The sequence below is a fragment of the Barbatula barbatula genome, assembly GCF_947034865.1.
Source record: "Barbatula barbatula genome assembly, chromosome: 4".
Lineage (NCBI taxonomy): Eukaryota > Metazoa > Chordata > Actinopteri > Cypriniformes > Nemacheilidae > Barbatula > Barbatula barbatula.
In genome coordinates, this window is record NC_136768.1 from 27,217,205 (window position 1) to 27,232,421 (window position 15,217).

The 15,217-nt window shown below is 37.9% G+C and overlaps 3 protein-coding genes and 1 long non-coding RNA gene across 5 annotated transcripts in view; 2 read left to right on the forward strand and 2 right to left on the reverse strand.

Moving 5' to 3' along the window:
• LOC306893325 (C-type mannose receptor 2-like) overlaps window positions 1-12,806 on the forward strand; it is a 33,301-nt gene extending 20,495 nt beyond the window's left edge. Inside the window, exons 4-8 of the mRNA XM_079455105.1 lie at window positions 9,985-10,038; window positions 10,129-10,264; window positions 10,365-10,480; window positions 11,652-11,993; window positions 12,097-12,806. Of these exons, the coding sequence (XP_079311231.1) occupies window positions 9,985-10,038; window positions 10,129-10,264; window positions 10,365-10,480; window positions 11,652-11,993; window positions 12,097-12,464 (1,016 nt within the window). The 3' untranslated portion in view covers window positions 12,465-12,806. The remainder of the gene's footprint in view (window positions 1-9,984; window positions 10,039-10,128; window positions 10,265-10,364; window positions 10,481-11,651; window positions 11,994-12,096) is intronic.
• Window positions 672-7,694, forward strand: LOC306893420. 2 transcript variants are annotated; one of them, XR_013786565.1, is made up of 6 exons: window positions 716-810; window positions 4,267-4,417; window positions 4,901-5,014; window positions 5,421-5,793; window positions 5,919-5,989; window positions 7,061-7,694. It is a non-coding gene; the product is annotated as an uncharacterized lncRNA (long non-coding RNA). The 2 variants fall into 2 exon arrangements; XR_013786564.1 differs by lacking the exon at window positions 4,267-4,417 and having other exon boundaries at window positions 672-810; window positions 7,061-7,377.
• Window positions 12,807-12,990: 184 nt separating the features above from the next.
• On the reverse strand, window positions 12,991-13,384 carry LOC306893391 (histone H2B-like; the record flags this gene model as incomplete). The annotated part of the gene is made up of 1 exon (XM_079455180.1): window positions 12,991-13,384. The coding sequence occupies one exon, from the start codon at window positions 13,382-13,384 to the stop codon at window positions 13,010-13,012; it is 375 nt and encodes a 124-aa protein (XP_079311306.1). The 3' UTR covers window positions 12,991-13,009.
• Window positions 13,385-14,267: 883 nt separating this feature from the next.
• On the reverse strand, window positions 14,268-14,579 carry LOC306893416 (histone H4; the record flags this gene model as incomplete). Its single annotated transcript, XM_079455205.1, has 1 exon — window positions 14,268-14,579. The coding sequence occupies one exon, from the start codon at window positions 14,577-14,579 to the stop codon at window positions 14,268-14,270; it is 312 nt and encodes a 103-aa protein (XP_079311331.1).
• Window positions 14,580-15,217: the final 638 nt, after the last annotated feature.

The window sequence follows — 15,217 nt, forward strand, 5'->3', positions numbered from 1 at the left end:
GATCTAATCGTTCCTCCTCCACAGGACTTTCATCCAATGATCTTCGTGCATATTTCCACTGCCTTGTGTATCGCTGCCTCTTAGATTTTGAATCCATTCTAAAGCCAATATACTGGACTTAATTAAAATGTGGTCATAACATATTTCACAATAATTCATTAAACATCACATTCATAAATTCATAATTTGCAATGCAGCCTTAAAGTTGCCCTTTTAACAAAAAATTATACTTGGCAGATTATTGCTGACCAAAAAAGTAGTAATAGTAGTAAGAAAATAGTGATATGCAGTTTGTCATGATTAGATTGGAATTTAAAAGTAAAAGTTTCAAGTAAATGTAGGTGTTCCACTGACGGAACAGGTTGAACAGGTTAAGGTGCAAGGTATACATTTTTTTGTGGGTTCCCTGCGCTGGAACTCACAGCCTTTTGAATTATTGAGCTGCACAGGAACACTTTAGGAACATTATTGATAGCCACTGATGATGTGATATAGAAAAATGTTGTACTATGATCTAAATATTTGGGTTTACACACCAGAGGAAGACGAGAACTTCTACCTTAGTGACACTGCTCGTTTCTCAATGTTATACAAATAAAGTAATCTACTTGTCTTTGTTGTATATTGCATGTTGAATCCGTTTTTCAATAATCTGTTACACGTCAACCCAGCAGGTGGCGATATGACAGTATGTATGCGAATCGTCAATAAACCGGAAGAAGAATCTTGTTCACCATGATTGCATGAGCTCAGTTGTGCACAAAGCACATGATTTGAAGTCGTTTGGCGTTTTTGATATGCAGTTAAAAGGTAAGCGTTTATTATTATTAAGTTTTTTGAAAAAAAATTGAATACTCTTTTCATAGGTTCTTTCATATTGTTTAGTTAGTAGACTGTGAGAGTTTGGTACACTGCATTGCCAGCTGATACGACAAAACCTTTAACCTTATTGTTAGTTATCAGTTTATTCGAAAGTGTATAATTCTTAAAGTAAAAAACGTTTTGCTTGTTGCCAGAGCTTTATCATTGCATAAACCCTAACATGAGTCTGCACTCGCCTCCACGTCCGCTTACTTTAAACCACGAGAACGTACAGTATTTCGAATTGTTTTGGTCCACAACAAACATAGCGCTGATAAGGCAGAAATGGGAATGAAATCTAATAACAGTTTGAATAACTCTTACGGGGCTGTACACTGCAACACTTATGTCCTTTGCTAGTTACCCGTCTATTATGTGATACCCGCATGTGGTTTTTTTTCCAAAAATAAGAAACGTTTATACTTGTGCTAAAATAGTTTGGCATGTACCACAAAACCTCTGTAGCACCAGTCCTATGTGAAAAAAAAGTTAACGTACCGCCCTTCTTCAAAAACTGCTGCAACAGAGATAACAAAATTCTTAAAGATGGTATTTGTAGAAATGCAATCTTGAACAGTTCTGAAGTGTCTTTTCTGTTCTAAAATGACTACCACTGTGTACAAGTCATTGATGTTAAGTGATGAGTTTTGGGCTCAAATTGGCATTTAAAGTCACACCAAAGGTGTTAATCTGTGTTTAAAACGTGGATTTATGCAGAACAGTAAAGTTCTTAAACACTGACTGAATCAGTAATTTCTTTCTGAAACTTGCCCTATACATAGGTATTGTCATATTGGAAAAGATAAGGGCCCTCCCCAAATTGTTGCTATAAAATTAGAAGCACACAATTCCATAGAATATCATTATGCTGTAACGTTAAGATTAGTACCCACAGAAATGCCTAAAGTAGTCAAACCTGTACATTAGGAGGGGCGGCCCGAAACCTTTGGCAATATAATGTATGTATGCAAGTAATGCTTTAGTTTTTTTTTTATTTATGCTATATACCATTAGATTATGTAAAGCTTGTTTAAGCCACCTCAGTGTTATTTAAAACATTAATGAAATATCCTATCATCAGACTTTCTTTTCAGGTAACTTTGTATGAACCACAAAATGTATCAACTTACATTCTAAAACAAGGCCTAGCCCCTTTGTCGTCTTCAGTGGGAAAACGTTGGCGTCTTCTGAAATAAAAATGTTTGTCATGCTTTAAATAAAGGTATAGGTTGTTTGCAAGTGAAAAAAGTGCAGGGGAAAAGATATCTATCTAACAGTTTTATTTTAGTTGACTTGTGAAACCTTTTTATGCATCCCTGAAACAAGTGAGTTTCACAATATTTTTAATTTATCTTTTTTATTTTTTATTTTCAAGTGCTTGGAGACTTTGTCTGTTGTCTGGGGGGGTCTATAATTACCATTGAATATAACGTCAACTGGAAAGTTAACATAAATTAGCAGAGGTTAACTTTAGCTTAGTTAAAGCTAGTTTAGTCAGTTTAGTGTTAGTTAAACAGTGAAACATAAATACAAATAAATAAAAAATAAATTGATTTAATTGCCAATATACTTACAATGCCAGTGATGTTCTGTAAGGGGCACTTTAAACAGTTTATTTAGCTGCTGTTGAAACAAGAAAAACATGGCAACATATGAGTTTGAGATCCATTTAGTTTCATCAGTGATTACTGAGTAAATATGTTTTGATGAACATGGCAAGCTAGCGATGCAGGATGCTAGAATGTTTGCTTAATAACAAAAAACTGTCTCCCTTGGAGTATTACTGATAACTAACTTGCTGCATGACATTGCATTAACTGATTTAAACCCAAATACAGAGAAGGGTGTCTGACAGTCACGCAAAACATATACTTACAATAAGCCAAAGACGCTCTGTGAAAGGGCTCTTAAAAGAGCCTTTGGGGTATACTGGAGGTAGCTGCTGTTGACACACACAAAAAAGAGCAAACATGACTAAATACCATGACATAAAATATGAGGAACATGAAAAACAAGATATGCAGAGTAACTACTATGTTTGTTACTTACTGCAATCAGATGCCAATTGACTCTGGAAAAAAGAATAATTATTTTAATGGAATAAATTCACAGATATATGTACATTGCAATTTATATGTGCTCCAACAATTTGAAGAATATTGAAACCCACTAACAAGAGAGAAGGGGTACTGCAGGACCAGGATTGGGAAACGTGTGATAAAGTAAATATCTGTATGTTCATTTAAATATTTATGGCTGTAAAACGCATGCTGCGGCTTTACTAGATCTGCGAAAACTAACTTTTACTGTTCCATCAGCCAATGAGACGAGATTTTGTAGGAGAGACGCCTCGTTATACATTCCACCAGCACAGAAAATCAAAGCGAGCCACGGTATTTGTGAATGCACATCCAGTTTTGTGCAAGAGCAGAGGTTGTCAAGTCTGTCTAGCACTTGGCCTGTGCGAAGGTCTCTTGCTGGCAGCCAAGGCAAACATTTGTATTTCTTTCAAGTAACGTTACCAAGTTAGGTGTGACTGTTCGAAACGATTTATTTTATTTTAATCCGTGCGAATTTGCCCCATTAGCACAACGTGACGTTAACGGAAAGAACGAGTTATTGTAAAAAAAGAAGGAAAGTGGTACTAACAGATGTGCTATAGCTTACTGTTACATGTACATGAAATGTAGGTATAGGGGGTTGATTTTATACTGTTCAGTGGGTTTCATGTGAAAGCGGCAGTTTTTTAATTTGAAGTGGTGAAACCGATCTCCTTCCTGCTGCGAGGTAAACTAGATTTTTTCAGATTTTTAAACATAACGTTACATTTAGGTTTATACGTTTAGCTTAAAACATTGACCGGTCAAGAGAAAATAATTACCTCAGGAAAACGGTCAGTGATTCCAGTTAGAGTGAAATATGCAGCTATGCGCGCACACGTACAGTACCTGCCCTCAGTCATGTTTCGCGTCCTGCGAGTTGACTTTAATTGTGGGAGATTTTTGTCTATTTCGTTCATATTTACAATGACATTTAAACTATGAAAAAGGTAAGAATATCTAAGTTGTAAAACTAATTCGGGCACATATAGGAAGTTCGTTTCACACAGCTTTTAAGTATCCCAATACCGTATTGTGTATTTTGTGAAAATGTGTTTTCAAAGACGAAATGGACAAAAATCTGACAATTAAAATCAACTCGCAGGAACGCGAAACATGACTGAGGGCAGGTACTGTAAGTGTATTTTACTATAACTGGAATCACTGACCGTTTTCCTGAGGTAATTATTTTCTCTTGACCGTCAATGTTTTAAGCTAAACGTATAAACCTAAATGTAACGTTATGTGCTAATTGTGCAATGACATTTAAAACGTAAATACTCACTACAGATTTATTTTTATATAGGCAGGTTAAATTAAAGTATTTTACCTCAGGATAGCTGACGGGACCGGAGGTTCCTCTCAGAAGGCAGTCGCTCTGTGCGCGCGCGGTGGCCACAGACCCGTTTATAGGCTGCCCGCATTCAGGGTTCGCGGGCACCGCACGCGAGCAAGATGTAACTCTTTTGACTTTTTTTTCGTTTATTATTTTCGTTTTTCTTAGAAAATATATGCATTTATATAACGATAAAACTCAATAAATTATGAATATAAAAATATGATTTTAAATACAGTGTGAAACATAATTGAAATCTGAAAGAGGGTTGGCCAGCACTTGTTTTTTGCTATTGAATGCCTAGAACAGGCTATTATGCAGACTATGCAGTTATATAGCTAGTACAAGCTGCCCTAAAATGTTCATGTATTACATTAGCTGCTACTTAATGTGTCACTGTAAAAGAGAATTTTGTGTAACTAGAATGCATATTGATTAAAATTCATCTTTGTGTTTGCTATACTAGTTCAAAGCAGTTATTCCCTAAAGTTTATTAAGATTATTTATTTTAATACTCAATAACAACAATCACAAGCTTATGCCTTTGTATTTAAATGTATGAGGTGTTAACACATTGTTATTCTTTTTCCTTTTTTTGGAAAAGTGGATGCCAGTCCCTGTTTGTTTGGTCTTTAATTCAACAAACCAAGGAAATGACATATCATGTGTCACTCATAAGCCGATGGATGAGAAAGTGTTTTTAAGGTGCAGTTGAAAGGTAAACATGATCTGTTTGATGTGTGGAAATTGTTGTTTTTTATCTTGGTCATTGGTGGGTTTGTAAATAAAATTGTGACATCTTTCAAAATTGTATCCATGTTTCCCCGACCTATGGCGTTTTACAACAAGTTAACGACTCTTTTGACGACTATTGTAGTAGTATTGATGTGTCTATTAAAACTAAAGGTATTACCTGAACATAAACATTTGTGAGAAGTGTTTCGCTTGCGTGTGTGGCAAGTATTAAAGTTATAATCGTTGATAAATTTTAATCTATACAAAGTTCCTTAAGTCGTCCACTTGTTAAAAAATGCTATAGGTCGGGGGAAACATCATATATATATATATATACTCGTATATATGAGTTTTTAAATTTCTTACCTGTTTCCCCATCTTTTTTCTAGTCAAATGACTCATCCCACTCAATCCAGTGGCCTCCTAAGAAAGAAGACGCTGTTCGGTCTTCTAATTTGTAGCCGCTTCCACAGATTGAGTCAATCGAGAATTTGTGATCTCCATCAACTGAATAGCCACTTGAATAAGCGTCTGCTTAACTGACTTTGTGAGCTCTTAAGAACATTCTCAAACAGGAGTGTGCTGCCTGCAAGCAGCGAGAAATTCATTGTTTCTGTAAAATAGGCTGGATTTTGTACATCATGAAGCATGTGGTAATTTGCTCAGCAGACATTCGCACCTTTGTCTCATCAGTCTACGAATGGTTGGTCAGTATTCACTTCAGCATGGTCCTAGCAGTGTACAAAGAGTGAACTAGCACAGGTCAGTAGGTTTTAACCTGTCAGTGTCACCTCAAATTAATTTGAAACCTTTAGAAAAGTTTGATTGATTGAGTTCTTGTAATTTGTTCTTGTATTCTCTTTTTAAACATGGCCTGGTGTATGTAGGCAATTGGGAATTGCACTATACATTGGAAACCTTCATGAAGCATAAAGCGAGTTAACCACAACAACAATAGGTCAGTCCATCTTTCATGCCCTTTAGTGTTTGTTTTTCTCAACGGTAGTACGTTTAAATTCATTGTATGACTGGATTCTGTATGCAGTGATTAGTAGTAATTGACAAAAAGTAAAAATAGTAATTTAACCAAATGTATCCATTGCATTTAGCTTTGTCCACATATTTGACCATTCCCTGCATTACTTTTCTAAATCTTTTTGTGATGTATACAAAATATTTAATCATATTAATACAGAATCTGTATAGCTTGACAAGCTATAGTATCATTTGTCAATATTGTTATTGGCTTACTTTCTTTTTATGTTGTTCAAATATTGTCATGTGGTATTTGATTAATGAAAATAATTCATCAGATTAATCTTTCTCTGCTGTCTCTCCAGTCATTTATTTATGGCAAGATGTGGAATCACACTTTTCCTGGCTTTCCTGGTTTTGCCTGGCTGTCAGTGCAGCAAAGAAATAATTTGTTGTTCCTGAGTTTTGTAATGACATTTTAACAATCCTGTCTGTAGCAAACAGTAGTGCAATAAAACACTTGTTTATAAACAATACATATACTGTTGTTGTCGGAGCCGGCCAGTCAATTGTGCAGTGCAACTTCTGCCAGTTTCACCCATAATCTTTACAGCACTATCCTCAGGAAAAGTGTTTACCACTCAGCAGTAATGCATTGGTTGATTGCAGCATGCATTTGTGGGAACTCGTAATAATAAAGGAAAGCAAATTGACTGCCTAAAATATGATTGCTGTTTCCATCCTCTTTCCCCTATATTAAAATGGCACTGAGAACTAACAGTTGCAAAGAAAATCCTTGTTTTTTTTAGTTAACACATTAGCCATTAGATTTGCACATATATTTTTTTGAAATGTAAATGTGCTCTATAACAAATCTTATGTGACATTTAATCATGGTGACTGTGTAACATGCAGTCACAGTGTCCCCCAGTATCATAATGCTATATATTATGATATAATTCCTAGGGTTATCATATGTACAGTATATATATGGAATAACCGTTGTTGTTGTATTGTTTCTGCTGCTGCTATTAATCTACTATTGTTTTTGCAGGTGTTCATCTGTTAGGACCAAGTGTCAGCTTTACAGAAAGGCACAGATGGGGTGAACATAAAAAATGTTTCCCCAACTTCAGCATAATTCAAATGGACACACTCCATCCCTGACAAGGCTTGTTTTAATTGTCTTGCAACAATTCCCTTGATGTTAGGAGTGCTTGATGTCCTTTTATTTAGTGAGATCAGTGAGTGAATGTTTTGAGTGAGTATTTTCCCTGTATTGATTCTGCATAAGTGTATTATTTTCCCAGTCATTTCTCTTGTTCCATATGTTTGATTTATTTCTAATTTAATAAAACCATTTAAGCCGCTTGTAATTGTAGTGATGTGTAGTTTACTGTTTGTTTAGGCTTGCCTGAAAGATGATTGGCCGGCAATGTCTAATTTCAGCAATTTCAATAATGGTAAACCTCAAAAAGATTTAATAAACATCTACTCCCTATTTTTCCAGTAAGCAGAGTACAGAAGTGTTTGCCTCTATATGTTGTCACTTATGTAGTGTTAAGTCCCCATGTCTTTCAGAGACAGGGCAGTATTCTGTACTTTATGTACTGTCTTACAATAACTGAACTCATGTTACACATGATTCAACACTGTAAAACTGTCAATATGTATCGATAAATACATACAAAAAACACTGATGACACACGTGGGATTTCTACACTTTTCCTAATCTTACTGACCTGATTCGTAATTTGCTTGAAGACCTGTGAAAATGGTAAGAAACTGTCAGACTCATTAGGATCACATTAGGTAATTTATATTTGGATATTAAAAGTGTTTGTGTGGTGCCTTTAAGACTTACTGTGACCCTTCATTAAAAAAAATGTTAATAAAGTATATTTTTAATTAGTTATTAACCTAAAGGGAAACCGTACAGAACGTTCCCTGCATGTTATTTTTTGCATGTATAGCCCCAAAAAATAACCTGAAGGGAACGTTCCGGGAACGTTAGCTGTTGGTTAGAAAAAACTAACATGCAGGGAACGTTCCGGGAAGGTTAGCTGTTGGTTAGGAAAAACTAACCTGCAGGGAACGTTCCGGGAACGTTCGCTGTTGGTTAGAAAAAAACTAACATGCAGGGAACGTTCCGGGAACGTTAGCTGTTGGTTAGGAACAACTAACATGCAGGGAACGTTCCGTGAACGTTCGCTGTTGGTTAGAAAAAACTAACATGCAGGGAACGTTTCGGGAACGTTAGCTTTTGGTTAGGAAAAATATAACCTACAGGGAACGTTCTGTGAACGTTTCCCTGTGGTTCCCAACGAAAAAACCAAATGGGAACCATAGGGGAACGTTAGGGGAACGTTCTGTGTTTGCTGGGTTAATGTCGAACACATCACAGAGTTCGCACAGTCCCTCCAGTCCCATGGTGGCATGATCAACCCCCAAACACTCAAAACAGAATTCATGTCTATCCAGTTCGTCCAGCTGTCTCTGACACGGAGGCAGACATTTCCGTTCTGGACTAGACATGATCCTTTATTTTAATTCTTAACTTAAAGAAAACTTTGCTTTCGCTTTGCTTTCCCTTTAGTTTTGCTTTGCGTTCACTTTAGTTTCGCTTTGCGTTCAACTTTAGTTTCGCTCTCTCACACACACATGCATACAATGCGGTCCTTGAAGACAAAAGAACCTGAAGACGCGTTCGCGCCACGCGTATTTATAACCTGCAGGTGATGGTGTAATTAACCAAATTACCTGCCGAGGTTATTTAAAGCCAAAATAATTTTTGGCGTGTTTGACACACGTGCTTCACAACCGGTCGAACAAGGACGTTCTCCCATAGCGTTTGAAACGCAGCATCGAGTGTAGCTTTTGATAGGGAACAATAATAATCATCACAGTTAAGACACAGAACACGCGATCATAAGAAACAATAATAAACATCACAGTTAAGACACAGAACACGAGACCATAAGAAACAATAATAAACATCACAGTTAAGACACAGAACACGAGATCATAAGAAACAATAATAATAATCACAGTTAAGACACAGAACACGCGATCATAAGAAACAATAATAATCATCACAGTTAAGACACAGAACACACGATCATAAGAAACAATAATAAACATCACAGTTAAGACACAGAACACGCGATCATAAGAAACAATAATAATCATCACAGTTAAGACACAGAACACGCGATCATAAGAAACAATAATAATCATCACAGTTAAGACACAGAACACACGAGATCATAAGAAACAATAATAAACATCACAGTTAAGACACAGAACACGCGATCATAAGAAACAATAATAAACATCACAGTTAAGACACAGAACACGAGATCATAAGAAACAATAATAATCATCACAGTTAAGACACAGAACACACGAGATCATAAGAAACAATAATAATCATCACAGTTAAGACACAGAACACACGATCATAAGAAACAATAATAAACATCACAGTTAAGACACAGAACACGCGATCATAAGAAACAATAATAAACATCACAGTTAAGACACAGAACACGCGATCATAAGAAACAATAATAATCATCACAGTTAAGACACAGAACACGCGATCATAAGAAACAATAATAAACATCACAGTTAAGACACAGAACACGCGATCATAAGAAACAATAATAAACATCACAGTTAAGACACTGAACACGCGATCATAAGAAACAATAATAAACATCACAGTTAAGACACAGAACACGCGATCATAAGAAACAATAATAAACATCACAGTTAAGACACAGAACACACGTGATCATAAGAAACAATAATAAACATCACAGTTAAGACACAGAGCACATGTGGGTCAGATGAACAGGTTGGAGCTGAACTCTACAGAATTGGACACTTGTGATTTAAGACGGTTAATACTGAAAGACAGTCAATGTAACACAGTAGCATCACTACATATTATTCACTTCTCATCTCTGACTTCAGGTGTTTCAAAGGATTTAATCATCTGTGAATTACAGACTGTTCTTCTCAGATGTGGTGAGTTTCATTCATCAAGTCCACATAACACAGAGAGAAAATAAAGATTTGTCGAACACATTTGTCTGTGATGTGACTTTTTATCAACAGATCAGGGAACCATTAAAATCCTTTCAGCAAATTATGGGCGAACAGACGGACAGACCTGCTCTACTGGAAGACCAGCTGGAGACCTCTCGAATGTTCAGTGCACTCTGAACACATCTCTAAGTACAATGGCCACTCGGTGAGAACAGAAAACATTATTAAAGAGCTGTCAGATATTATCAGATATTATCAGATTATCTTTTATGTGTTTTTGATTTTTTTTGCATTTATTCTCACAGATGTGATGGAGAAAGTAGTTGTTCTATGGTTGTGAACTCTGCAGTTTTCACTGATCCTTGTGGTGTAACTTACAAATACCTGAATGTGTCTTATGAGTGTGTTGATGCTCCACCAAGTGAGTTTTACACCTAACTGACACCAAACCTTATAAAACAGTGAACATGAGTAAAGTTTAAGTGTTATTTATTGATTTAGTAAGTATATAATGATCAGTCTGCTAGTAGTGTCCCTGTAGGTGGACTATTGTAATACTGCTGGAGACTAAACTGCTGGAGACCCCCCCCCCCCTTAAAGGTGGAAACTTTTCTTCAGTAAACAGAATAGTAAAACAAAAAACTATTAATGTTTAACAGTAAAATCTCAACCCAGATTGCAAGCTGCACAGAATTTAAAGTTACTCGCCCCGCTCGACACGGGCTTCGAACCGACGTCGGTCCGATTGGGAGACGAGCGCTCTAACGAGGAGGCTTAACACCAAACCTTATAAAATGATCCAAACCTCTGTTGATTGGTGGTGAGATTTACACACTCCATAGGTCTTCACTAGCTGGCATCCGTTACACAAGTTTGACGCGCATTACGATAAGTAGCAGCACATCATGCACATTTCCCGAATTAAATTTGATTAAACATGGACTTACCTGCAAGTGATGCACGGGCATCATCTCGCAGTTTCTTCTTCTTTTTTTCTCTGATCCTGACTCCTGCTGTCTTTTCGGGGCCATTTCCAAATAAGTTGCCTAGGTTACCGTCTGTCAAACTGCGTCAGGCGCACGCGCGATCAACCGGCACTGCCCATGGGCGGGTGGTGGTGTGGATGGGGTGATATGGGATTGTTCGGCCGTTGTTTTTTACATATACATGGCTAAAATATGCCTGCCTAATTATTTTTTATGAAATAATATTAGATTAAAATTCATCAGGCTATTTTTGGTGCCCCCTCAGCACTTGGTGCCCTACGCACAGTGCGTGATGCGCGTGGTGGGAGCGGCGGCGCTGCTTATATTCATGTGTCTGATGTGATTGTTTGTTTTATTGTAAATGGAGTCAGTTTGTGTTGATGATACGCTGTAAGTAGCTTGATGTTTCAGAACTGTTTCTACGTGTTTTAGGACCTGTGACATATCTCCACACTTTCATATTCACTTTGTGTTCTGACACCTGAACAAGTTCAGCATTTATTAAGACTTTAGAAGAAACAAGTTTCTGTAGATTAACATCTGAACTGTGAGTGTAATGAGAATGAATGAAAATCATGAGACTTGAATCTTTCTTTTCTTCAACAGACAGCAGTAAAGCAAACATCATTTATTCTTCTAGTCAAACGTGGAGAGAAGCTCAGAGTTTGTGCAGACGGCATCATACTGATCTGACCAGTGTGAGGAACCAGACTGACCATCAACTGATTCACAACATCATTAATGATCCTCAGACATCTGTCTGGATTGGTCTGTTCAGAGACTCGTGGGAGTGGTCAGATAACACTGACTCCTCCTTCAGATACTGGTGGACTGGTGAACCGAATAATCAAGGTGGTTCTGAAGATTGTACAGATGTCTTTATGAGTGAAGAGGGTCAATGGAATGATGAAGGTTGTAATTACTCTCAGACTTTTGTGTGTCATGAAGGTGAGTTAATGAAAGTCAATGTGTGTGTTTGATGACAGAAGTTTCTTCATGATGAAACTGATCTCAGTTCAGTCACAGTGTTTGTGTTTTGTTGTGTGTTCAGATGAGCTGATATTGATCCAGAAGAATCTGAGCTGGACTGAAGCTTTAAATTACTGCAGAGAGAATCATGTTGATCTGGTTTCAGTGGATTCAGAGAAGATTCAGCGCTGGATGAGAGCAGTGGTTCATCCGGCCTCGACTGCTCAGGTGTGGCTGGGGTTACACTATTACTGTCTCATGGATCTCTGGATCTGGGTACGAGGAGAGGTCGTCTGCTATCAGAATTGGGCTCCAGAGGGTCAGTATCATCTGAATGACTGCAGCGGTGAACACAGAGCTGGAGCGGTTCAGTCTGGAGGAGATCATCTCTGGATCAGTCTTCCTCGATCTCAACAACTCAACTTCATCTGCACCACAAAAGAGGAATAAAGAGACTTTTTTAATGTTGAACAAACTCTTATGTCAAGAGCTCAACTAAAGCAAACACTGATGTCAACGGGGTTCAATGTTTATTCAACATTTATTGTGATATTGATTCAATGTCTTTAACAACGACAATTCAACTATTTCTAACATTTAATGATTTCTTGCTCTCATGAGACACTTGAGTTGCTTCATATGTGATTAGTAAATATCAAATGAGTTAAATTACATTTATTTTGGATAATATATCATTTAAGTGAATTAACAGATGATAGTGATGTGTGTTTGTTTACTGCTTTAGCTCCCTTATAAATAAAGTGACTTGATGACATCACTTGATCCCACTGGATTTGATCTTCATGTGTTTTCTTTATAAAATGATATGGAGTCAATGACATTAACATATGAACAGTTTGTCATTGATTCAATAGTTCTCAACTGTTCTCTTGCTATCAGTGTTTCCTGTGAGTTAGTCAGAAGCTCTTTAAGTCGAAATCTTGGGTGGCTCTTAAAAGAGCCTTTGGGTGGATAAACGCTTGATACGCGTCGCTTTACTTGGAGCTGGTGTACTTGGTGACGGCTTTGGTGCCCTCGGACACGGCGTGTTTGGCGAGCTCACCGGGCAGCAGCAGACGCACGGCGGTCTGGATCTCTCTGGACGTGATGGTGGAGCGCTTGTTGTAGTGCGCGAGACGAGAAGACTCGCCGGCGATGCGCTCGAAGATGTCGTTGACGAAAGAGTTCATGATGCCCATCGCCTTGGAAGAGATGCCGGTGTCGGGGTGGACCTGCTTGAGGACTTTGTACACGTAGATGGCGTAACTCTCCTTCCTGGACTTTCTGCGCTTCTTTCCTCCCTTCACGGCGGTCTTGGTGACGGTCTTCTTGGATCCCTTCTTGGGCGCGGGCTTGGCTGGTTCAGGCATGATGAAGAATAGACGAAGAATAACCGCGAGCCACCGCGCGGGGGGTATTTATACACTCCAGCATGCAAATGTACAGCGTAACGTGCGCGCGCGCTCCCATTGCGTGTTTCCGTCGGCCAAACCCCTTAAACTGTTTCTATTGGTCAGCTGAAAGATAGAAGGGCGGATGGAAAGGGCCAATAAAAGTGTTTCCCGCCCATAGCCTCGAGTTTAAACTTAACCCCCCCACGCGAATGTTTCCTTTGTTTTCACTTCCGGTTCATTTTAAAGCGCGTTATTATTGTAATATTCTACACGGTAAAACACACATGTTTGCGTTTACAGTCCATTACTGAGAAATATACTCGCAAAATATCGCACTCTTTTTTTATATTGTGCATTCCAATGAATACATTAACATTTAGTTATTTAGCAAACTTACTGGTTTCTATAAAAGCCAGAAAAAAGACCCGTTGAGATCAGAGAGAGTTGGTGTTGTTCTTCTTATGTCTAGCGGTATTCACAGAAAAGACTTTATATAGTTTTGAATGTTGTGAGACATGTAGTTGACCGGACTGAGTTAGGAATAATGTTCCACCAGGAAGAACTTGTGAAGGATCGTTTATAAAACTGCAATTGTTATTTATACAATGTTATGTTACCACAATAACTTTAAAAACAAAGAAATTTCATATAGGGTCCAACCTCTTCATGTTCTTTGTACGTTCTTATTTAAACATTAAGAGTAAAACCTTTATCAAAGGCTGTTAATAAGAGCGTTTTATTTTACATCAAAGTACATCGCTTTGTTTCATGCTATATAGTGAGCGGTGAACTCTTTCTATGAAGTCGTGTGTGGCTCTTAAAAGAGCCGTTGGGTTTTCAATGAGAGTCCGGGTCACGTTTAACCTCCGAAGCCGTACAGGGTGCGTCCCTGCCGCTTCAGCGCGTACACGACGTCCATGGCGGTGACGGTCTTTCTCTTGGCGTGCTCGGTATAGGTCACGGCGTCACGGATGACGTTCTCCAGAAACACCTTCAACACACCGCGAGTCTCCTCGTAGATGAGACCGGAAATACGCTTCACTCCACCGCGGCGAGCGAGACGACGGATGGCGGGCTTAGTGATGCCCTGGATGTTATCACGCAGAACCTTACGATGACGCTTAGCGCCTCCTTTCCCGAGTCCCTTACCGCCTTTACCTCTTCCAGACATGATGATCAGATAATTGAATTCAGTGTGAAGACAAAGCAATAAGCGAAGGGTTTAAACATGTGCGTATAGGACCGAGGAGAAACATGCCCACGAGGGCGGCACCAGCGTACGTCATTCATACCCCTTTTCTTCCCGACTCTGCCGTGACACATATTTCAGTAATTCGACTTAAATTGTAATTTACAAAAAGCACAAAGATGAAGATTTTCTAATAAACTTAAAGTGATTTTGAAATATGAAACTTATTATTTATTCAGCCTCATGTCACTTCAGTTTAAATGTATTTCTTCAGATAAAGATCATTGAAAGAATGTTAACTATTTCAAATTCTGTGACGTCATCATTCACTGCCATAGGAGGAACAATTCAATGATTCAAAAGAGCCTCAGAAATGTTTATTTTCCTAAATTCTTCTAAATATCTGAACATTTCTTACATTCCTACAAATAGTTGTTTTTGTTTGTAAACAGGTGTAAAATGACATGTGGTTTAGTAAATAACAGAACTTTAAGCTCTTTATATGAAAATTATAATTATATGTTGAGTATGTTAGGAAGTAAAGTTTACATGTGATCATTCGCCGTTAAGAGGATTTATCGCCGATTAATGGATGAACTAAACACGGGAAAACTCCACTG